The sequence below is a fragment of the Diachasmimorpha longicaudata genome, chromosome 9, assembly GCF_034640455.1.
Source record: "Diachasmimorpha longicaudata isolate KC_UGA_2023 chromosome 9, iyDiaLong2, whole genome shotgun sequence".
NCBI classification, from domain to species: domain Eukaryota; kingdom Metazoa; phylum Arthropoda; class Insecta; order Hymenoptera; family Braconidae; genus Diachasmimorpha; species Diachasmimorpha longicaudata.
Window position 1 is genome coordinate 2,617,873 of NC_087233.1, and position 23,208 is coordinate 2,641,080.

The 23,208-nt window shown below is 37.5% G+C and overlaps 3 protein-coding genes across 8 annotated transcripts; 1 reads left to right on the forward strand and 2 right to left on the reverse strand.

The window, feature by feature from the left end:
* Positions 1 to 89: 89 nt before the first annotated feature.
* On the reverse strand, positions 90 to 11,175 carry LOC135166260 (uncharacterized). 2 transcript variants are annotated; one of them, XM_064128352.1, is made up of 5 exons: positions 11,040 to 11,175; positions 10,837 to 10,896; positions 7,417 to 10,384; positions 1,930 to 2,317; positions 90 to 1,707 (listed from the first exon to the last, which is right to left on the reverse strand). In XM_064128352.1, exons 3-4 carry the CDS (start codon positions 7,709 to 7,711, stop codon positions 2,133 to 2,135), a joined length of 480 nt encoding a protein of 159 aa, XP_063984422.1. In that variant the 5' UTR covers positions 7,712 to 10,384; positions 10,837 to 10,896; positions 11,040 to 11,175; the 3' UTR covers positions 90 to 1,707; positions 1,930 to 2,132. The 2 variants fall into 2 exon arrangements, with proteins under 2 accessions (XP_063984422.1, XP_063984423.1); XM_064128353.1 differs by lacking the exon at positions 7,417 to 10,384.
* LOC135166261 (uncharacterized) lies at positions 11,069 to 11,593 on the forward strand. 3 transcript variants are annotated; one of them, XM_064128354.1, is made up of 2 exons: positions 11,069 to 11,370; positions 11,453 to 11,593. In XM_064128354.1, exons 1-2 carry the CDS (start codon positions 11,069 to 11,071, stop codon positions 11,517 to 11,519), a joined length of 369 nt encoding a protein of 122 aa, XP_063984424.1. In that variant the 3' UTR covers positions 11,520 to 11,593. The 3 variants fall into 3 exon arrangements, with proteins under 3 accessions (XP_063984424.1, XP_063984425.1, XP_063984428.1); XM_064128355.1 differs by having other exon boundaries at positions 11,069 to 11,378; positions 11,453 to 11,591; XM_064128358.1 differs by having other exon boundaries at positions 11,069 to 11,362; positions 11,453 to 11,591.
* Positions 11,594 to 13,158: 1,565 nt separating this feature from the next.
* On the reverse strand, positions 13,159 to 20,525 carry LOC135166257 (zinc finger protein 39-like). 3 transcript variants are annotated; one of them, XM_064128348.1, is made up of 6 exons: positions 20,368 to 20,525; positions 17,959 to 18,410; positions 17,271 to 17,468; positions 15,795 to 15,985; positions 14,637 to 14,806; positions 13,159 to 13,491 (listed from the first exon to the last, which is right to left on the reverse strand). In XM_064128348.1, the coding sequence occupies exons 1-6, from the start codon at positions 20,488 to 20,490 to the stop codon at positions 13,297 to 13,299; spliced, it is 1,329 nt and encodes a 442-aa protein (XP_063984418.1). In that variant the 5' UTR covers positions 20,491 to 20,525; the 3' UTR covers positions 13,159 to 13,296. The 3 variants fall into 3 exon arrangements, with proteins under 3 accessions (XP_063984418.1, XP_063984417.1, XP_063984419.1); XM_064128347.1 differs by lacking the exon at positions 20,368 to 20,525 and adding an exon at positions 18,489 to 19,479; XM_064128349.1 differs by lacking the exons at positions 14,637 to 14,806; positions 20,368 to 20,525 and adding an exon at positions 18,489 to 19,381 and having other exon boundaries at positions 13,352 to 13,491.
* Positions 20,526 to 23,208: the final 2,683 nt, after the last annotated feature.

A 23,208-nucleotide genomic window follows, 5' to 3' on the forward strand; every position in this document is an offset into this window, starting at 1 on the left:
TCTCTTCCTTCATCCCAAAAAACTTGGAAATACAACTTTTAATATTTCAGTTTTCCTGCATCCTCAACAATGTAAAATTGAAATATTCCAAATACTCTTGACTTGTTGTTGTTATAATAAACCCTTGCTCATTCAATATTCTTTGTGTTTTTAGTATAATAAATAATTTCTCGATTGCTCATTGCATTATTTTTATACTTGTTATTATTCGCTCCTAGATCAATGAGATAATTTAACCTTGGGTAAGCCTTACAAACACAGAATGCCCTGATACTTGAGGTAGGTGTTATACAAAATTCTCTTGTAAACAAAAACCTTGAATCATGAAAGACTGATGAGTCAATTGAATTCAAATACATTTTACTGTTACTCCATTACTTTATTCTCTATTACCAATGATTTCTTTGTCTATTTTTTTTAATTTCCAAAAAACCGTAGCTTGAGCTTTCATTTCTTTTCTAGCAAACATCTAAGATTATCGTCAACACGCATAGCTAGAAATGAGAGGGATAAGGTTCGCAGGTTAAAAAACCCGAGCGCGAAGCGCGAGGGTTTGTCTGCGAATCTTATCCCGATCGGTGCTACGCAGGGAAACTGGAGGGAAATATCCGATTAATTTTGAAGGTCGAGGGGTATTTGGCTGGATTATTTTTTTCATTCCAATTTCAACCAATTAAATATGTGGCATTTTACGTCATATAGTATGGTTTTTCACTCGTAGTTGTGGCTTCTCCAACGTATATTTTCTGTCTGCACAAAATGCAGAGGATTGTTTCCAAATTGTGGCTTTTGTCTTCACTGTATTATTAGGAACATTATTTTCAATTTTTTGATCAATAATCTCCAAGGATTCTCCTCTAAATCTGCTCATGTCGAGGTAAAGTCTTTGAACTTGATTTTTTCTAATGACAGTTTTGGGGTTTGAAACGCGTACAAATTGTTTGTCGGATATTTTCATTGCTTAGCAACAAACAGGGAAATATCCGAAAAATATCCGAAGTAAAACTCTCTTACTTGTACCACGTGACGGGAAATGCCACCATTTGATTGGTTGAAATTGGGATGAAAAAAATTATCGCATATAATACCACAAGAGCTCCGAAATTATCGGATATTTCCCGATAGGTTCGTTGCAAACAAATGAACGTGTCAAGTTTTCCAGTCTAAAAATCACGAACGCGAAGCGCGAGTGATTTTTCTGGAAAACTTGACAAGCTTATTTGTTTGTGGGGAACCTTGAGGGAAATATCAGATAATTTCGAAGTTCGAGTGGTATTCGGGGGATTATTTTTTGCATCCAAATCTTGACCGATAGAATTGCACCATGAGACATAATTTTCAACGAATTGCCATTTAATCTGTCAGATACAATTGAGGGTTACTTCAACATTTGTTTTTTTTTATATATATCAACATGCAAAATTTCCAGTGAAATTTCCAAGAATTTCCGCTGAAATACCGTGTTGACTATATAAAATAACGTCGAATGGTGCAATCCTATTGGCCAAGATTTGGATGGGAAAAATAATCATAATTATTTATTTGTTATTTTTCATTATACATTTGATTTTTTTTCCAACTCTTTGACCCTTTCAGTATCTCGTTTGCAATTCAGAATTCCCATCTGTCGTAGAAGACTAATAATATTTTGATCTCATGATTATTCGCTTCGATCTTCGTCTGCGTACGCCAACTCTCCCCTTTCGTCTGAAAATTACAAAATTATATGTAAGAATAAGTATTCAAAATTTTAAATTGCTATTTTCATATAATTTCAGTCAAAAAAAATTCTTGTCTTTTTCTATAACTTCTTTTGAAGAGTAACATTCAACTTCTTTTTATGTATTTGAATAATTTTCAGAGTTTTATATCATTTAGATTTACAGTCCACCAATTTTCCATAGTTAACCAATTTATAGTTTCATTTACCTATTTCTTTCTGTTTTTTTTTCGCGGCATTGTCATGAGAACCATTTCCTATTCCATTCGATGCATTTGTTTAATTTACTATTGGTGGGGTGGGAGGAATATTTCTGTTCACAGGTCTCTCTCTGTCCATAATCTTCCGCTCACAAACTACGCGATTAGTCCCATTCGGCAAACGACTCCAAAACCAGATTTCCTCCTCAAAATTATGATCCGTATCGACGATCTGAGCACGATAAACTATCTCGTCTTCCATTTTTCTGGTTTTCTCTGCTCACCTCGAATTGTCTTTTGATATCTACTTCCTTCTTTTTTTTCATTAATAACAAGTTAAAAGAGGAAGACGAACCGTCAGAACTCGTCCGAAGGAACTGGAAAAAGGCGTTTGCATCTGAAAATGAACTCATCTTTTGTTTTTTGTTTTTTTACAATTTGGTTTAGAATTGGTGTGAATTAAACTATGTTAATATTGTGTTTATTAATTCTGCTATTTATGTATATCAATTCTTCATGTGATGTGATTATAGGAGATTAACTTTGATTAATTTCAAGTGAAATATAGAGTAATAGAAATAAAGAGGAATATAAATTCAAAGGGTGTTTAGCCCTTTCAACCAGGTCTAAAGGTACCCTGGTATTTCTTGCGACCCTAGATACCCTTAGGGCTCTATACACTGTTACCCTCCTTGTAATCTGAGACTATACTTCTCCATAATCGAACACTCAATATTATTGATTTTAAATTGATGTGGATTCGCCTTCATGTAGGTCTAGAGAGTCGTGATAAACATACCAGATCATCCATCTTCATTTTTCTGTAACATTTTCGACTACAACTGCATCTATCTCAAACAATTCAACCAAAGAATAAATAAATTTAATAACAAATGCGATTTTTTTATATGAACAGATATTTACCTATTTTCTACAGCAACATAATAAGGAAATGTCCGGGTTGATTTTTTTTTAGAACAATCTTCGAAAAGGGGCGTGGTCTTGCATAACATATTTTTTTTACGAAGAAAAATCAATATTTCGGCGTTTTTGGATTAAAAATGGAAAGAGAATTGTAAAATCTATATTCCATAATTTTTTTTCCGGGAATATAAGAGATCATCTGGATTTTTTTCAAATTTTCAAATAAAAAAAACATCAGATTATTCAATGTTGGCCAAAAATGGTCATAAGTGGCTGAAAAAGCGGTAGAATCAAATACTTCAGGTGTCAATTTTGTGGTAATTTCCTATATTTTGACTGAAGCATGAAAAAATCCCGTTGGTCAAGTTTAAAGTACCCAAAAATGGCAAAAAGTTTAATTTTTTAGTGTGACATAATGAAAAAACTGGAAAAAATCTTCAATAACTTAACAAAAAACTAATCTATTGCAAATTACCATACACCATTTTGAAGCATATTAAATACCCTTCAAAATGAAACATGAATGGTTCCATTCAATGATCAATTAGTGATAGAAAAATCCAAACCAATCTGAATTATTGAATAAATATCTTAAAATTCAATGTTGGATAAAAATAGTCATAAGTTGATGATAATTTGCCAGAATCAAATAATTCAGGTGTCAATTTCAAGTTAATGTAATGCCTTCCGAGTCGAATATGAAATATTCCTACATATTCAAGTCTAAACCCATCAAATCTCGTGGTTTTGGAAGAAAATCCTGGAAATTTTCAAAACGTGACATGCTAAAATCAGTACATTATCGCTCATAGCGATTGATCTCGTGCATGGAGTGGATACTATAAGGTATCAATTTGAAGACCTCGATGAAATCTATCGATCGACATAAGACAAATCCCCGTTGGTCAAGTCTAAAGGATCGATAAATGCCAAAAAAATCTATTTTTCGAGTGTGACATAACGAGAAAAATGGAAATAATGTCCAATAACTTCATGAAATTTCTTCGAGAAGGAATTTATCACATGCCGTTGTGAAGAGTGATAAATGTCCTTAACAATGATATATACAGGGTGTCCCAGAATTGAACGTCCAGACTTTAAACTTAAGTTGGGGGTGAAATTCTGGATCGAAAAGTCCTTAGCGACTTTTTGATCAGACGCCCCCTCTTCAACTTATTCAGGGTTGAAGTTGGACGAATCAGGGGCGTGGAATACCCGGTCGCACGACGGTGAGGGAAACGTTCGAGTGTGGTGGTGTCCCCACCATACGGTACTACTCCCCTGCGGCGGCAGAAAGAGATGACTGGCGGCGGTGGGTAGGAGGAAGGGGAGGGAAATGAAAAAAAAACACCCAAAAAAAAAATCATCAGCGATTGATCATTTTTTTTCTCCTTCGCTGAAAGAAAAAATGAAAATCTCATACAGGGCCAATGGGGCTTTAGAAAATTAAATCGCCGGGTTTTTTTTCCAGCGCTGTAATTTTCAACGCTGTTTTTTTCTCCTTTTCGATTAGATTAAGAGATGTAATGGGCCTCAATCGATGGGGAATTTATCCCTCCATCGAATGCCCTTGGTTTCATCCCTTGGCATTAATTAGGGGAGGAGTAAATAATTTTTATGTAGCGGGCGGGTGTTCATTTTTTCATCCCCCCCCCCTTCCTCTTGCCCACCGCCGCCAGCTATCTCTTTCGGCCGCCGCAGGAGAGTAGTACGGTTTGGTGGGGACACGACCACACTCGCATGTTCTCCTCACCGTCGTGCGACCGGTTATCCCACGCCCCTGATTCGTCCAACTTCAACCCTGAATAAGTTGAAGAGGGTGCGTCTGATCAAAAAGTCGCTCAGGACTTTTCCATCGAGAATTTCACCCCCAACTTAAGTTTGAAGTCTCGACGTTCAATTCTGGGACACCCTGTATATACCCCGATCTAGTCTAATTTGGGGCACCCAAAAATCCAATTAAAGTCAATTTTTCGCTTAAACTATACAAATTAATTTTTCGCTTAAAACTGTCGGAAGTGAGTGAAAAATGATCAGAATTGGATGAGTCAGGTGCCATTTTGTAGCTCATTTAATAAGCTTTCCAATGAGTACAAAACAATATGGTTCCTGCAACAGGGAGCTCAGTTTAGAAACATGAAACGAAGTAGAAAGCTAAGCGATGATCACGGATCTTTTACTGGTGGATAGGGCAGAGTCGCAAAACGATCATGCCGACATTTAGGGCCTGTCACACGTATGATCTTGCTCTCAGGTTTCGTGATGACGTCATGATACACTGTCCGACAAATACCCTGATAGTCGATCTGGTAGGGATCTGCTTTATCGAGAATGAACCCGCGAATCGAGTCGTAATGAATTCGTTTACGCGATTCATAATTCAGTCTAACCCCTTTTATTTTACCAACTTCCGCGATACTGCCGTCCGGTTTTTCTACGCGATAAGTGTAAAATTTAGGCCCCCCAGACACAACAGGAGTAATAAAACCTCCTTCTCCGTAAGCCTCTACCTCGTCGGTCAAATCCCCTAGAAAATTCCCTAGCGGTAATTCATTTGTTCCATCACTAAGGTCAATGACCGAATCTGTATCATAATATAAAACACGTTCTTGTTGTTTTTCTAGATAAGAATACAACTTTAGACGCGCGTTAGCGGTTGTATAAGCCGCAATAACGACATTAGCCTTAGTGGACATTTCCGCGGCTCCGTTTAAATGTTTCCAGGACATGAAGAGAATGTCGTTATCAACAGGAACAAGTCCTGTTACTTCAATTTCAGGATTAAACATTATATTTGCAAATTGCTCATGTGTTCGAATAATAGCTTTTTTTGTCAAGTTTTCTCTCTCCCCAAATTTACCCCAGAGGCAGTTTAAACAAAGTTTTGCTACTGCTCTTAATCCGCCATTCTTTTGAATTTTATCCTTGTCAAGTTTTCTACCTTCTCGCGCCTCATATTCAGCAATATATCTATCCTTTGATTCATCATCTACACACTCAGCAGGCCAATCCAAAGCCTCTTGTTTTATTTTCAAAAAAGTGTTAATGTACTCGGCAAATAATCCACTTGTTCGCGTCACAGGATTATAACGCGTAGTTCTCTTATACTCCCAAAGTTCGCTGATTACCAATATTTTATATCCCATTTACGGCTTTACGAAGTTCTGGGGCAACCCAAGTTCCCAAAAATTCGCGATCAGCGGGGTCATCATGAGGGCAATTGTCTTGTACAAGATCATTGCAGCATGATCGACAGAGAAGGAACAGTAACTTTCGATGGGCTTTTACTGGTCAAACAGGGTGAAATAATTGACGAGGGGGTAAAACGCGACATTTCACAAGACCTTCTATCCGCGAAATATTATTGTTAGGGCATATAAGCTGACAATCACGCTCCACATGGACAGTGGGGTGACCAATCGAGAAAATCCCTGTCTTTAAAACGTATGGGTATAACGAACAAATATCAGCATAGCGAATTCTTTCATTATCTTTTACGTCATAATGTGTTACGGTATTTCCTGTTCGTCCCCCGAAAAAAGCATCGCGTGGATCCAGGGCTATGAACATCTGCTGATCAACGTTTTCTACAAAATTCGCCAACGCACGATCTGTGTTTTTTTGACGAGGAAAATCGCATTGCCACATTTCAACGACTTCATAACCCGAGTTTCACAATTCCCATGTAATCGCCCCTGTTCTCTCATATAGACTCTCTAGTGTAACCTTGTGGCTCAACTCTTTATCTCTATTGAATTTGAAACACAGTGGGCATCCGTGCCAATAACATCCGTGAAACTGCTATGCATATTTCTTATTATTATTCGCGGTATCTTCCCAAAAACCATCTAGACGCAGGCCTGATTTTGTTCTGTGCTCACGAGTTCGTCCGGCATGTATTATTCGATGATTCTCGCAATGTTCGCACCACAGGAGTCATTAAATTGCGATTTTCGACTGCGTTTTCCTTAAAGGATATCCTCCCTGAGGTATAATGCCTATCTGCTTGTCTTTTAAGAAACTTGTTTGAAAAATACGCATGCATGTAGACGCAATCGTTACACACTCTGTAAAAGAACAGACATTTCCAGCATTCATAATCAATTTTCGAAATTCAACACAGGTTCGTCTCAAAATTGTAACATCAAGTCTGCAATAATGAAGAATTTCTTTATGAAAATCAAATTCATAATTTTCTTCGACGCGGTCATTATACCACGATAAGAATTTTTCACGATCTTATACACCCATAGTGTCAGCACCGTAATATTTCCTATCAGGTATAAGACCTACGTGGTTTTCAGTGTCTTTTGTATTGAAAAAATGTGGAAAATAGCCTTTGGCTATATTCCCCAATCCAAAAGCGTTCGGTAAACTTTCAAGAGCCATGTGAAAATAATTTAAACTATCTATAAATTTATTATCCCCAAAATCCATCAAGATAATGTTTGTTCCGTTAATTATTGCTTTAATTTCGCTGTTAATGCGCTTCATGACGTCTCTCAAAATGAATTGTGAATCATAGCCTTTCGCGTTATGAGCAATACAAACTACTTTTTTTATGCGTCTTACCCATCGACGTGATGTAATCAACAAATCCTCGCACAGGATCGTCACCATCGAAAACATTTTCCCGATGTTTACAAACGCCACATGGATTTCCGTGATTATCGTTGGCGTTCACAATGTCATCGTCGTTCATATCTGCACAGCGATCACACACAGTTTGTGCAACGCAAAGATTAGGAACGTGTACGTTCACGTCAGTAGGTCCTCGCCGCAGCTTATTCTGTCTGGTTTCAGTGTCGTAGAAAACAAACGCCACGCGTTTCAAAGTCAATTTTTTCTTGCTCTTTAAGGTAGGCATATAGCAGACATGAGAAATATCTTCGTCCTTTTGACATACATTGCAATAATATCTATGACACACATGATTCTGAGTTTTGCGATAATCAATTTTCGCATTACATTGTCTACACAATTTTATGTGGTCACAGACGGTGGGATTATTTCCGCTGAAAGATCCTGGCTTCTTATGTTGTTCGAAGTACAATTGACCGTGAAATTCTCGATTACAATCGTCACACACTATTTTAGTCTTATCAGAAACATGTCCTTGCGGAGTGTAAGGTTTGTTACAATGCTCACAATAATACTTCACGCCAAAGAATGAAGGTAAATTTTGGATTGGCTCATAGTGGTTATCTTTGAGTTCGTCTTTTGGCCTCTTCACGCTCCATTCTTCCCTTGCATTGTCGTATGGCTTGCCATACCTCGTGTATCTTGCCCTTATCCGCTCTGGTTTTCAATTTTTTGGCATGTGCTTTGGCCACAACAAGTGATCGGGCTAGACACAAGCCATCTTCATTCGAAATATGAAGGATACATTTTCTACTAAGCCTTCTTTTCATGTCGTCTTCAAGAAAACCTTGACCTACCGGGGCTTCAGCCACGTGAAGTTTGATCCAAAACGTATCGGCACATCCGAAACGGTTTGCGCTCTGCGCGATAGAGCTGACAAGATTCCATAGATCGTGAAACTCATATCCGTTGATCGCACGTGGACTTATCCAGGCATTGTCTCTTTGCATATTTGCAAAATTGAATGTAAGGCACATTCGATTCATACCACGTCCTCCAGCCTCAATAATTTTATTATAGACATCACGAAAAGCTTCTTCAACCCAGTCGGCAGGGTCACGACTTTCAGGTCAAGGGTTGATTGCAAACTCCATCACATGTGTGTCGAGTTTGAAACGTGGAAGTCTCTGGCGTGATCGTCGTATTGCTCTTAAGCCCGGCGATAGATTTTCAATCTCTTCTTCGCGGCCAGTTTGTTGATCTGAAATTAAGTGTAGTATTTTTCGAGAAAAAAAATATGCCTAAAATTTGTTCTCGGTATTATAGGCGGTATGAAGCTAGATACTTACAATTCTGTTGATCTAGTAAATCTAGATTAAACTCTTCAACAGATTCCAAAGCCTTAGGAACACTCATCACATTTTCACCACCACCACATTGAATATCAAAGAGCTCAGAATTGAAATTTTCGAATAAATCTTTATCAAAATTATTTTCAGTGGCAAAATCACCGAATAACTCAAGATCAAAATTATTTATCCAATCAAAGTCACCCTGTGGAGGTGGAGTATTTCCTTCGGAAGGACTACTGGGCCCCGCTAAATCGCTTGGGTCCGCAATTGTGAATGGTCATTAGACGACTGCAGCTTGTGCGAGAAAATTCAGGCTAAAGTCAGGGATTTTACTATTGGCGCCGCAGGGGGGCTACTGCACATCCCCGCCTACGCGCATTGTTCTCGCCCTAGCCATAGGCATGAACCCCAATACAGGTGCATTACGCCACTCCCCCTCTAGCATTTCCAAATCCATGATATTTTCTGATATCGTAAAATTGTATAAAATGATGAGATTTTGGGCATAATTAATCAGAACTCAATATGGACACGAGGTGGAAACATCCCTTTACTCCAATGATTTGCGGCCCCACGGGTTGTGGAAAAACATTTTTTCTTAAAAGGTTTTTGAGGGAAATTAAGCAAATGTGCGATACACAAAAAATTGAAAAAGTGATCTTTTATTACGCTGAGTGGCAGAATGGATATTCGGATTATGATAATACTTTTGTCGAATTTCGTGAAGGCCTACCAAGATCTGGAGATTTTGATGATAATCAGCCAAAATTGATTGTCGAGGACGATTTGATGCGGGAATCCTCGCATGGTGCAATAGTTGATTTATTTACAAAAGGAAGTCATCATAAAAATCTCAGTGTAATGTTTATATCTCAAAATTTATTCCACCAAGGAAAAGGACAGAGAGACATTTCACTGAATACAAATTACATCGTCGTAGTTGAAAATCCCAGGGATCGTGCACAAATTGCCCATTTGGCTCGTCAAATATATCCAGAAGATCCAAAATTTCTGCAAGAAGCCTATTTTGATGCAACTTTGCCAGCTCATGGCTATTTGTTGCTAGAATTGAAACAATCGACTCCTGAAAACTGTAGGTTTCGTACTAATGTATTCCCCAGTGATCCCCATCATTATGTTTATATTCCGCGGAAGGATCGCAATATAAAAGGACGAGGGGCATCACGGAGTGTACCAGTCGTTCATGTGTGATGGCAACGAGAAGTCGTTCTGAAGGCGGCGCTGTTCGCAAGTCGCTTGGAGAATAGAATACAGCCTTATTACACGCTCTCATCCATGCACCACCCAGGCTACGACGAGTAATAATACAACACGCTAATAAAAATTTAATTCGCTGCATTTGCACGTATGCTTTAAATTTGTTACACTGAAATAATCCTTTGAAAAGTTACGAGAAATCAAAACTGTGCAAACATAAAAAACTATTGGGAAAACTCGCCGATAAAAAACAAAGTTTAAGTAGCTAGAAAAAAATCATTAATCAGAAAGGTGGTTCAATTTTACCGATGCTATTGAGTCATACCTTACTCAAAACCCCAGGACTGAGCCTCTATTTTAGTCTATCCTCTTTAGCTCCGTGTAGTTCGCTTCTCATTAATGAAAATTAATTATTTAGATTAGCCAGGTCGTTTGACAGTCGTTAGCCGGTGATTGACAGACTACTTTTATCGTTTGCCGGATTAAATTAATTCTTTAATGGATTTTTTAAATATTGGGAGCCAAAAACACGGAAGTTGGCTCCAAAAAAAAAAAATTCGACGAATTAAGTTCGACAATAGCTCAATCGATAGGAAATCGTTTGTAGGTGATTGTCAGACTCCAACAAACGAATCCTACACCCAAAAATTGAAAAAAACTATTTGGGGACATAAAAATGGCGTTGAGTCGGGATTGCCTCGGAGTGGGGGAAATCGCATCATGATAACCACCATATTATTTCTTGTGGGGTGCAGCCAGGTGGATTTACTTTTTGCAGCACTACAAAAGCATTTTCCGGAATTAATTCATTAACGTATGTGAAATTTGCATGGATACAAACCGATTCTGTGGATTGAACTGTTACTGACGGCGTACTCCTGCCAGTGGAATGTTCTGTGATCTAAAGTGAAAATTTTGTGTCTGGAAATGAGTATGCTACAAGGTTATTCTCTCTATTTCTCATAATTAATATATGTAGTTTCATTAATGTCAATATTCTAATGCAAGTCAGTGGAAAACGCGAACGAGCTACGACAAACTAACCTGCAAGTACGTGGCATCGAGAAATTTCCATGTTTCAAGCGGGGGAATTGGTAGCTGGAATCGACATGGGAGATGATAGAATTATTCACGTTCTCCAAACGTCCAGTTTTTATTGTATTCTAAATGCATTGTTCTGTATCGCAACGAATGACGCTAATTACGCGGCGCTCATTAAGAATACACATGACGTCCCTATTCTGGAGTTTATCATTAAGCTTCTTGAGGATAGAAATATAGAAGAGGCTCACAGAACAAGGGCACTGATGTTGCAATCTATGTGTGACAGTGACATTTGTAAACTGGAAGAGGAAAGTTATAACAATGTACCAATGTAACAATGTAACAATGTAGTCTGTCAATCACCGGCTAAGGACTGTCAAACGACCTGGCTAAATTAAATAATTAATTTTCAGTAATGAGTCGCCAACTACCCGGAGCTCCTCTTTGGCTGATGCTACCATAGACAACATTAGCGGCTGACAGCTCCACCTTCAAAATGCAAAACGTTAAATGGTTTGCAATGGCGCCACCGTCCTACTGGTGATATTGATAGGACGACATTGGAAGAGCCGAGGGTAGGAACGGAGGGGCTCCGTTCGAACTTGTTCAACTGTACAGATGGTCAACTGTACACAGAATTTTCAGACGGTGAGAGCACCACTGTGCAGGGATTCAACTGTCGAGAGAAAAAACTATCAATCTCTACGTTGTCGACGCTGTTTAACCGACCCTGCGCCGCATGTACAGATGTGACTATGCCGAGTTTTTTCTCTCGACAGTTGAATCCCTGCACAGTGATGCTCTCCCCATCTGAAAATTTTATGTACAGTTGACCATTTGTACAATTGAACAAGTACGAACGGAGCCCCCCCCCCCCGGAGTAGTGCGTAGTGCCCACCCTCGTCATGGGGCCGCACCGCGCCTAGTCTGGGATCACTTGAGCCCGGAGAACTGAGGATCTATTGAGTTAATCCTTTTTGGCCCTAGGAACGGGCCCTTTAAGGGGGGAGCCTGTTTTAGAGGCTTCAAAAAATCGTTTTTTTGCGTAAATCACTTCCTAAACTATCCAAGAATATGTCTCCAAAATTTCAGAACAAAATTCGGATTATTTCCGGAGATACAGACGAAATAGTGAGCAAGCGTCGAGCAGATCCACGAGCATCACGAAAACTTTGATTTTGCAAATTGACGGGCAAGATAGGAAAAAACGTCCTAAACGAAACGAATCAAAATGCGTTGTATTTGGAATTAAATTCTCTTCTAGGTGAACCTAACATATCTTAAGAAAGTTAACATTAATCCGGTTTTTGAACGATTTAAAATAAGTTTTTGTTTTTTTTTAATGCATTTTTTTTCAATCTGCGAAAAGTTGTTGAATTTTTCACTTTTTGTTGAATTTTCGTGGTTCACCTAGGAATTACACTATTGAAAATTGAAAATTTCTTTTGTTTTTTTGTTTCACATGAAAATTGCGACCTGCATCTTGTCCGCCACACAGAAATTGCACACTCAAGGTGCCTCCGTAAATTTCTTCAAACATGAAGAATATCTAATGTATAATAATAAAAAAAATTGAGAAGACTCTTCAAATATATAAGAATAAATCCTAAAAGTTTCATTTCAATTAGACATTTCTTTCCTTTCCAAAAAAATCCTTGAAAATATAGATTTTTTGAAATCTCTAAAGCAGGCTCCCTCCTTAATCCTGATATAATAGGACCTCGCACAAAGGCAATGCGAACATTATTGATCGACTTAACCCTTTCGCTACGAGCGGTGACTATAGTCACCCAACACCTCACGCTCGCTATGCACGAGCGGTGACTATAGTCACCCAACCCCTGACGCTCGCTATGTACGAACGGTGACTATAGTCAACCGCGAAGTTTTGTGAGCAGAGTATATTTGTTATCTCCATAGTTATACCGCGGTATTGAGCGTATCACGGGCGATTACAGTTGTTCCGCAAATGCACACTTTTGGCGCGGCGGCTCACTCAGCGAGAGAAGCGCGCCGGAGAATGCGTCCGTAGCGAAAGGGTTAAGCAGAAATACCTGGGAGGGAGGCCAAGTGGCCGGTAACATTTACACCAGAAATAAGAAAACTTCATGATAATTTATCATTGTAAATATCATTATATGATAACATTTCTTACTCAAAGTATAAAAAAAGCTCGTCTCTTTACATTTTAATGAATCATTGTTGAAAAATATGCCTCATCAAATGCCAATAACGTTCACATCATTAGAGCATTCGATTATATATTGTTCATATCCATTAATTCATGCTCTCCAATTACAGTTTCTAATGCTTCATCCCTTGAATTTTGGGGAATTGATAGATGATGGTGCATTCTTTTCACATGTTTATTGTAATTTGCTAAGTTAGTGAAATTCTTGTTGCAGTTTAGACAGGCGTAAGGTTTCTCTCCGGTGTGTTGACGTTTATGAACCTGCAAATCATTTTCCATATTTAATGATGATAAAGATTCGACGGATTGTGCATCAAGTGAGTCAGTACATTTTTTTTGTCTCCGAAAATTCTGAAAAATATCGAGAATAATATTTGACAGTGATTATTTTTCCCACCCAAATTTCAGCCAATAGAATTGCACCATTTGTTGATATTTTGTATAACCTACCTCGAATTTCAGCGATTATTTTTCCCATCCAAATCTCGGCCAATAGGATTGCACCATTCGACGTTATTTTGTATAGCCAACACGGTATTTCAGCGGAAATTCTTGGAAATTTCACTGGAAATTTTGCATGTTGATATATATAAAAAAAAACAAATGTTGAAGTAACCCTCAATTGTATCTGACAGATTAAATGGCAATTCGTTGAAAATTATGTCTCATGGTGCAATTCTATCGGCCAAGATTTGGATGCAAAAAATAATCCCCCGAATACCACTCGAACTTCGAAATTATCTGATATTTCCCTCAAGGTTCCCTACAAACAAATAAGCTTGTCAAGTTTTCGCGCTCGGGTTTTTTAACCTGCGAAACATATCCCTCTCGTTGCTACGCAACAAAACTCTCGGGAAATATCCGATAATTTTGAAGGTCTTGGGGTATTACTACTGAAAAAATTTGATTAAACCTTTTAGAGTGTTCTATTACTTAATTTCAAGTGTTAATGATGAGTGAGGTACGGATACATTCACTGGCGTCGTTTAATAAATTTAAAGTAGCGCGAGGGGTGTTCATGAGCCTTATAAGATTACCTATTTGTTGATTATGTTTGTTTACAAATTTTATAAAACGTTTCCTCTGTTTGTTCAAAATCTCTCCACCATATTTCCTTGAAAAAATATTGAAGAAATGATGTTTTTCTTGTCTGTTTTAAGAGAGAGTGGGGCAAGATGGTACTGATCCACATGGCGTGGTCGCAATTATGAAAATCGACCAAACATGAATTACCCCTTAAAATAAAGCGTTAAAGAATATGAAAAAAAAAACACATAGTTGATTTGCCACTCAGTAACGTTACATTTTTGCAGAATTTTCGGGAACATCGAACAATCTGAGTGCCTCCCGTTAAAGGCTTTCGTTATGCATATAATGAAGGGAGATATGTAAGAACTGATTTTTACTGTTAAAACTGCCAAATATCTGAAACTTCTTTCACAGATATCGCACTTGTAAGGCGTCGCCCCCGTGTGAATCCTTCTATGAGCTGTCAAAGTGCCTTTCGTTTTGAATGATTTGTAGCAAATTTCACATTGGTACGGTGTTACTGATGTATGAGATAGAGAATGTTTATCTGTGGAATACAAAGTTCGGGTGAATGGATAATTATCACTTGGGAAAGTGAAAATCAGTGATGGGACTTTCGAATTACATTTGTCGTAGAACTACTCTAAAATTTTCCCGTGTAAATGATATTAAAAAATTATGAAAATTCTTAAAATGAGATTCAAAAGTATTCTGGTAATTGAAAATTTCCATTCTCAAATTACAAAGTACATGAGTTAATTTCTAATTTATTGAATGGTTATCCAATTAATCAGTAATTCGTTGAAATGGGAACTAATTCTTTCCAATCCAATTATCTTTACAAAGTAATACTTCATATGCAATTACTTTGACCAAAAGTAGTAATCAGTAATTACTTCAGAAAAATAAACGGAAGATAAATGTGGGCATATTTATTCATTGAAATAATAATGTACGAATAAAGCCCTATAAAAAATTCCTGATGATCACTGAACCACAAAAACAATCATTGAACAATCTTTAAATTATCCAATCCAATTTATTTTTCGCTATAGCTGGCATCTGAAGCATGGTTACGAAGTAAGATCCAGTAAGTATTCTCGTATCGCAATACTGCAATCACGACTGAATAACGTTGCAATATTGCATATTTGTCGAAAATGAGCTTTGACGTTAGATGGAAATCAGAAGATGTACAATTTTATCCCACGCAATGAAAAAAGAAAAGACACGTTCGCAATGTGATCCTCAATGTCGGATTCGCTGTTCAAAGTAGAAAGTCGGATTCGAAATTCAATAAAGAAAATTAGTAAACGATTGGACGATTTGTTATAAGTCATGAGAAGAGAGATGACGATAGGGGTGGAGAAATAATAGTCCGTCTATCCCAACTGACTTTGGGACGCTTATCTGGACAATAACTTCACTTAACGCCTCATCCGCTACTTCTAATGATCAATAGTCGCAGCAACATTATTCATTGGAAGAGAGGAACTCATCGTAACCTTATGACAAAATTAGTTTAAAATACTTACTGAGAAGTCTATCAGTTCTGAAGCCTCGATCACAAATGTTACACACGTAATTTTTCTCCTTAGAATGACTATCGAAATGAGTGATCAGAGATCCTTTAGACACGAACGATTTTCCACAGACATCACACATAAAATTTCTTTCTCCGTTGTGCATTTTTTCGTGGCACTCTAGGGCTCTTTTCGTTGTAAATCTGGTGGCAAAAATAACAACAAAAGATTACCGAGCGTATCGTGCAGACACATTAAGGTATACATTATGCACACATTAACGTCCGGGTATACTCTTTTGAGTATGTTATGTTTTCTATTCGATTTTTTAATATACAAATATATGTAACTTTAAATTGGCATTTTGTTATTCCGAGTTCGTCGAAAGTTACAAGTATATATTTTTTAATAGTTCTAGAAAATGGAACATTATTAAAAAGTATCTTGAGTAGATATTAAGGAATATGTTTAAAAGAGAGAGCAAAATCACTCGATTCTCGTCTCGAACTTTCCAAAGCCTTGGGTTGCTAATCCCATCCAAACAACCCTTGGGTATATAAAAAGACCCAAAGACAGATATACCTTCAGTCTCAAATAGTTCAACGATCAACGGTGAATACGCCATTAAACCAATAAGCAATTCTCGATAGAATACTCGCAAATTGGAATCGGACTCAATTTATCTAAGAATAGTGTTCTCCATAATTATCAAACTGTACATCACCAATTAGAGTCTATCGCGACGATAACTAATTATCAATTTTTTGTTATTAAAATTCAAATAGTTTCTCTCAAAATCCTATAGATGGATAAAAACCTACCACGCGCTTAGATGCGTCTATTCAACGGACGTTTCTGACCCCCAGTTCATCTACAACGTTGACGAGCAACAGACGTTCAAGTGTTTGTAGTTATTCTCAGTTTAACGTCTCAAGAAAGCCTCAGATTTTCAATCGCGTATTTTAAAACTCTATAACAGACTTAGTACATCACCAGCAGTGCGTGAATTGAAATTAACAAACTCTATTGTGACAAAATTCTTTCAAAGGACGCGAGGTTACGCCTCAAATTGTTTTACAATAAACTGAACAGTGCATCTCCCATCAGCTAACGTGTCTCGTGTTTCTTTTTATTTTTCCCACTGATCCCAAATCGGCACCGCATCCTCGTCGCTATCTCAAACAGAATAAGTCAAAGGAGAGAAATTAAAAATATGTAATTATTACATGGAAGGGGGGAACGACATGCTAAATCTTCCCATATTCGGCATATAGCTCATTAGACGATAAACGATGGTTTGAAATGACTGTTTTAAATTTCCGATTTTCTGAAGCCTATTTTTGTAAACGAGAAATGAACCTCAAGAAATAATTTTGCATAATTGGAAGTATTAAAAAAGTAGATCTATTGTAAATGTTTGGTACATATGGGTAAATTTGTTTGAACCATGTAATATATTCAAATGTAAAGTCAAATCCATTAATTTACCTTCTATTGCAGCGTTCACAGGTGAATTTCGATCTTTTCTCTATTGGCAGGTGAAGCTTCGAATGCACTTCCAATGCGTAATTACTTTTAAATGATTTTTTGCATATTTTACACTCGTAAGGTCTATCATCAGTATGAACAAGGGCATGAGTATTTAGCATCGACTTTTGATTAAACGTTTTTTGACAGAGTTCACATCTGTAATTAAAACGTCACAAAAAAAATTATGGACATTCCGTAAAAAGAACTGTGAAAATGTGAAAGATCATATTGCAGGTTTGGAAAGAAGAGCTATTGTTATAGGAATAATATTACCCAAAGGTATTCTTATCATTCGGTTCCAGTTCGACGGAATTTGGTTTGAAAAAATGAATCGAGCTATATTGTTTTATTGGAATATTATATTGAGTTTTTTCGTAAGAATACTAGGGCATAAATTTTATATTCTCTGATGCGAAATAAAACAAAATATGGTGCAAATTCTTTCGAAAATTAGTTCTCAAAAATAGACTAAAAATCTAAATGAAAAAAATTCTTACAAAATGGCAAGTAACATGGCTTTTTTCTACCAAATATCGAGTAGAATATGAATTTAAAAAATGCGATTTGTACGACAATTGTATGGTCTTTAAAAGAATCCTTTTGAAATTTTTCGAACATTCCCAGTTATTATGATGTGGTGCCTTACTGAAACTTTTTGGTGCTCTGGTGCAATATACAATGTTTCGTAAAGCTTCGATATCTATCGTACTGTCTCGCACAGTGGATGCATTTGAAAATGGGCGAACGATTGTGTACATTCGTATAGTGTTGACATAAATCTGGAAAAGAGTCCAGGACTCCGGAACTACAGAGAACGCAAGTCCAGGGGTAGCCTTGAAAAGTTTCGGAGATTCTGGGCTTGGAGGGTACATCCTTTTTTCTTTTTCCATCTTTTTTTGATAATTTTGTCAGATTCTCCAACTTCTCTGGATACGGTGAGTCTGGATCTTCTTTTATTTGCAATTCACTTATTGGGTGATAAATGCTCTCCAAGAATACTTGAACTTTAGATGCTCTCTCGAACAGCTCGTAAGAGTCGTCTAGTTTGGCGCAGCAACGATGGCAGATTATTGTTGGCAGCACATCACACACCGACACCTTAAATGGAATTCGTAAAATATACTGTTTAGCCAACGCTTTACTAAATAATTTATAGTAAATACATAGTAGATTCACATCAGGGGATTCTACCCGGATCTCAGGTAGAATGTCTGTGAAAACGCTGCGGCAATTGATGAGGACCACTGTGATGGATGTAGAGTCCGTATGATAGGAGGACGGAGGAAATGTTTGCTTGCCATAAGCAAGTACTGCGGGGCTCATTCACAAACTTAACCATTAATAGTAACTGATATTACAGAATATTCCCCATCTATTCTCATTCTCTACATACATTATTAGATTTTAATTTTAATGTTGTGAATTAATATGCGTAGAAGGGTGGCCCAAGATATTGGAAGAAATAACATTCTGTATCGTCTATAATTTATCAGGTTTACATCCATATATCTTTATACTGTTCATCATCTGTAAGTGTACCTACATACGTTGCCATGGTCCGTCATGTCCCTACCCTTAACGTCAGGTAACGCAGGGTCTCGTAAAGCTAAAATTTTTTGATAACTGTTCTTGGCATTGAATAGCTTCAATGCCACGTACACAATAATTTAGCAGAAATTCGTACCTGGAAGGGGCAGGTCAAGAGTTAAGTGTGCATTTAATATATGTTTACCCTAGTTGATTTTATGACTGAATAATTATGGTAATGGGTAATTTCTGCCGGTGATTCTTATTCAAGAAATGATTTTTCCTATTATCGAAATGCAAGAAGTGCCATCTAACTATAGATCTCTAACAGTTTAATTATAGAATTATAAATTTTTTAGAGTGAAAAATCATCTATATCAGAATTTATGATGATCAAATCGTGAGGAAAAACCTTTATCCTCTTCCAAGTGATTTAATTGTCAAAACCTATTTCAAAAATGATATGATCCTACAATATAACATTATATTAATGAAAGAATTATTTTTTAATTATTGAAATGTAAAGTAATAAGGAAAATTAATATGAAATCGTTAATTAAAAACTTACGTAACGGTTTATGTCATCGTTTTATTTTTCTGAGAAAAAAATACCGGATAACCGAATGGGTTCAATAAAATAAAATAGTTCGGGAAAAATGATTTTGGTAATACGTACCGTTTCGCATGAATATTTGACACGACCTTACTTAATGTTGTATACCAACTATATTTTAAGGGATTTAGTCGTTATTTTCTGTAAAAACTAGAAAATCCTGAAACACTTATTATCAATAACCTTCAAAATATTCTCTTATTTTCGCAGCTAAACAAATAGATAAATACATTGACCGTAGTACGTAAGTTAAATCCTTAGAAAACATTTGTAATCTCTAAAAACATCACAAATATGTATTCCACGTAAAATCCCCAAAACTAGCGCCAAACGTCTCCTGAACCATTGAGCCTCAATGTCTCTAATACCCCCACTCCTCACTTTTCCAAAAAAAAACTCTGAGACATGCCTTCATTAGCTATGTAGTTCAGTTCCAAAACACTCATTACACGAGTAACTTCAACCCATCTGGAGAGTATCTCGCTCCTTCATGTCAATCTTCATTTATCAAAGATTTGAGTGCCTTACACGAATAAAGGATTTTTTTTAAACTTCCTCAACCCTTGGATATTCAATCCAGAACACTAACCATGTTCTTATGAACGCAAATGATACCAGAAAAAATTTGATGATTTCTCCTACTTTTGAGAAATCAGCACTATCATGAGATTTTCACGTTTCATTATCAAATTAATTGCAATAAGTGAGCAAATGTATTAGTATGTTATCATTCGGCCCAATCTATCGACAAATGCACTCGAGATAACTTTCTATTACATCGGGATTATTTTTTAACTTAAATGGGAATATTTTATATTAAAGGAATCGACTATCAACGGGTCGACTATTAAAGACTATTAGGTTGCATTACTTTCCCATACAGGTTTTGATCTATATTACGATATTTAAACTCACAGGAATCTGTAAACAAGTAGCAGTTTTTATTCCCAATTTCCGTTTTAATCCTTCATCACTGAACATATTGATATATTCTTTCGTGTTTTTTCCACACAGACGACACAGCGTTGTTCCGGACATTCTTATCGAGGTTATGTTGACAAGGGGAGATCTAAACAGGAACCCCGCGTACTTAGCAGGAAGGGTACAATAATTAGAAAAACTACTAACTTATGTATTCGATTATACATCGTTAGTACATGAATGTACTAGATTTTTATTTGTTTATACATTCACTCATTAATTATAAATAATTATTTTATTTACGCCGTGATGCTGGCCGGAATAAAATGAAAAATTACTCAATGGGTTAAATAAATGATCAATTCGACAGCAATTTATTGACGTAGCTCAAGCCTCCCAAATAAAACATTCTTTGTGTAATTTTTTGTAATAGACTTTCCAAGTGTAATTTGAGTCCCACATCAAACCGTTCAAGCCATAAAACCTTTTCTCGGAGACAGTCTAATTTCGCCGAGAGAAACTCAAGTATTTTCTCTCTCTCGTTAAAATTCACATGTGAGGCCCCTTTGTTAAAATAATGTAGCCCCGGAGTCCAGGCTGAGTAAGCCCAGAGGATCGTGGGGGTGTAGAGCCAACCCCCTAACTGAGCTCAAGGCCACAATTGGTCCCCTACTCCTTATTGTGGAACAGGGCCCTTCGTCCTGATACTTAGGATAAAAATTGGAGGAAGATTGTAAGGCAGATGGATTTTAGACTGCGGAAAAGTTCAGTTTAAGTCTACAACCTAATAATAAAACTTTCATTATGATAATCCCATACATTGGTGTTTGTGTTCATTTATTCAATTTAAAAATTGCGCACTTGTGAAGCAGAGTGGTTTTGCACTCCACGGGCATCGGACCTGCCATCTGGAAACCAGCCAACAACACGGGGGGGGCTCACAAAGAGGATAGACCAAAGTAGAGGCTCAGTTCTGGGGGTTTGACTGACGCCAGTTTCTCCACGTTACCGACACGATTTCACCCCCGAGGAGACGGGGCGCCACGAGTCCTACTGGGGTATCTGCCTATCGGCCAAGCGGGGGGGCTCCGTTCGTACTTGTTCAACTGTACAAATGATCAACTGTACACAGAATTTTCAAACGGTGAGAGCACCGTTTGAAAATTCTAAAATTCTAAAAAGCTAGGCTGTACATGTAGCGCTGGGTCCATATGTACAGCCTAGCTTTTTCTCTCGACAGTTGAATCCCTTCACAGTGGTGCTCTCACCGTCTGAAAATTCTGTGTACAGTTGATCATTTGTACAGTTGAACAAGTACGAACGGAGCCCCCCCGCTTGGCCGATATGCCGATACCCCAGTAGGACTCGTGGCGCCCCGTCTCCTCGAGGGTGAAATCGTGTCGGTAACGTGGAGAAACTGGCGTCAGTCAAACCCCCAGAACTGAGCCTCTACTTTGGTCTATCCTCTTTGGGGGCTCATGTGGCTGTACATGTGGACCCAGCGCCACATGTACAGCTTACCTTTTTGTCTCGACAGTTGAATCCCTGCACAGTGGTGCTCTCACCGTTTGAAAATTCTCTGTACAGTTGATCATTTGTACAGTTGATAAAGTACAAACGGAGCTCCCCCAACACGGGAACGTAACATACCAACGGCCAGTGATTCAGAATTTATCAGGTATATAGAGTAGTTATGTGAACCTGTTGATAGAGAAGAAAACTGTATTTGGCTTGGAGATTTTAATATTGATGTTTTGACAAACCGATTCTACTCCAAAAAATTAAGAACTGTATTGGCTGGGCTGGGAATGAAACAATGTATAAATGAATCCACCCGCATTAAAAAAGATAGCTCAACAATAATTGACTTGGTATTTAGTAATACTGAAATAGACGTGACAGTATCAAACAATCCAAGGATCACTGATCACTCTATCATATACCTCGAGAAAATAAAAGTTCGGGACTGCAACAAGCTTGATGCAACCAATTTTACCACCAAAATTAAAAATGTCTTTGACTGTGAAAATGTAGATGCGTATAATATCGGGGGCTTAGATGATAGGGCTAATAGATTTATTCACACATGTAAGCAAATTTCAAATGCAGAAGCGCCGATGAAAGAAATAATAATTAGAAGAGAAATCAAGTCAAAAAAGTTGTTTAATGAGGATATAAAACAGCACATTAAAGAGAGAGAAAATTTATTCAAAAATGCGGTGAATAGTCAGACAACAGCCGATTGGTTGACTTTAAAAAAAAAAGGAATGACAGTGGCAGTAATGCGTAAAGCTAAGAGGGTTTATTATACATATGAAATTCAGTGGTTCGGAACCCACTTAAAGATGTAGGTCCACTCGTGTTCTCATACGCGGACACGACGATAAATAAACACCACAGCCAAACTATTGGTACCCAGCTAGCCAAAATCCGACTTGCTGCCTTGTCACTGTCGACAAAAATTGACCCACTGTCCTGGTACTGTCGACAGTGGCAAAGTAGAAAGATCGACAGTACATCGACAGTAGTAAGCGGATTAATTTCGAGGGTCGTTTTTTTATGGGGCCCCATTAGACCTCTCTTACGAGCCAGGCTCGATGACTCAGAAGGGGTGGTAGACCCTTTTTTTAGAGATCGACGGTAGGTGACACTACCGTGAATTTCGATGGACCAGTAGATGGCAGTTGGTTGGGGGATGGTGGGGAAAAAATCGGGGTCCGTTTTTCATTTAGCAAAATTCTTACAAAAGTTATGAAACAGAGCTGCTAAATGAGTTAGATGAATAGAAAAAGAAAAACAGTATGACGAGGGAAGAACAATAGATGAGGAATCATT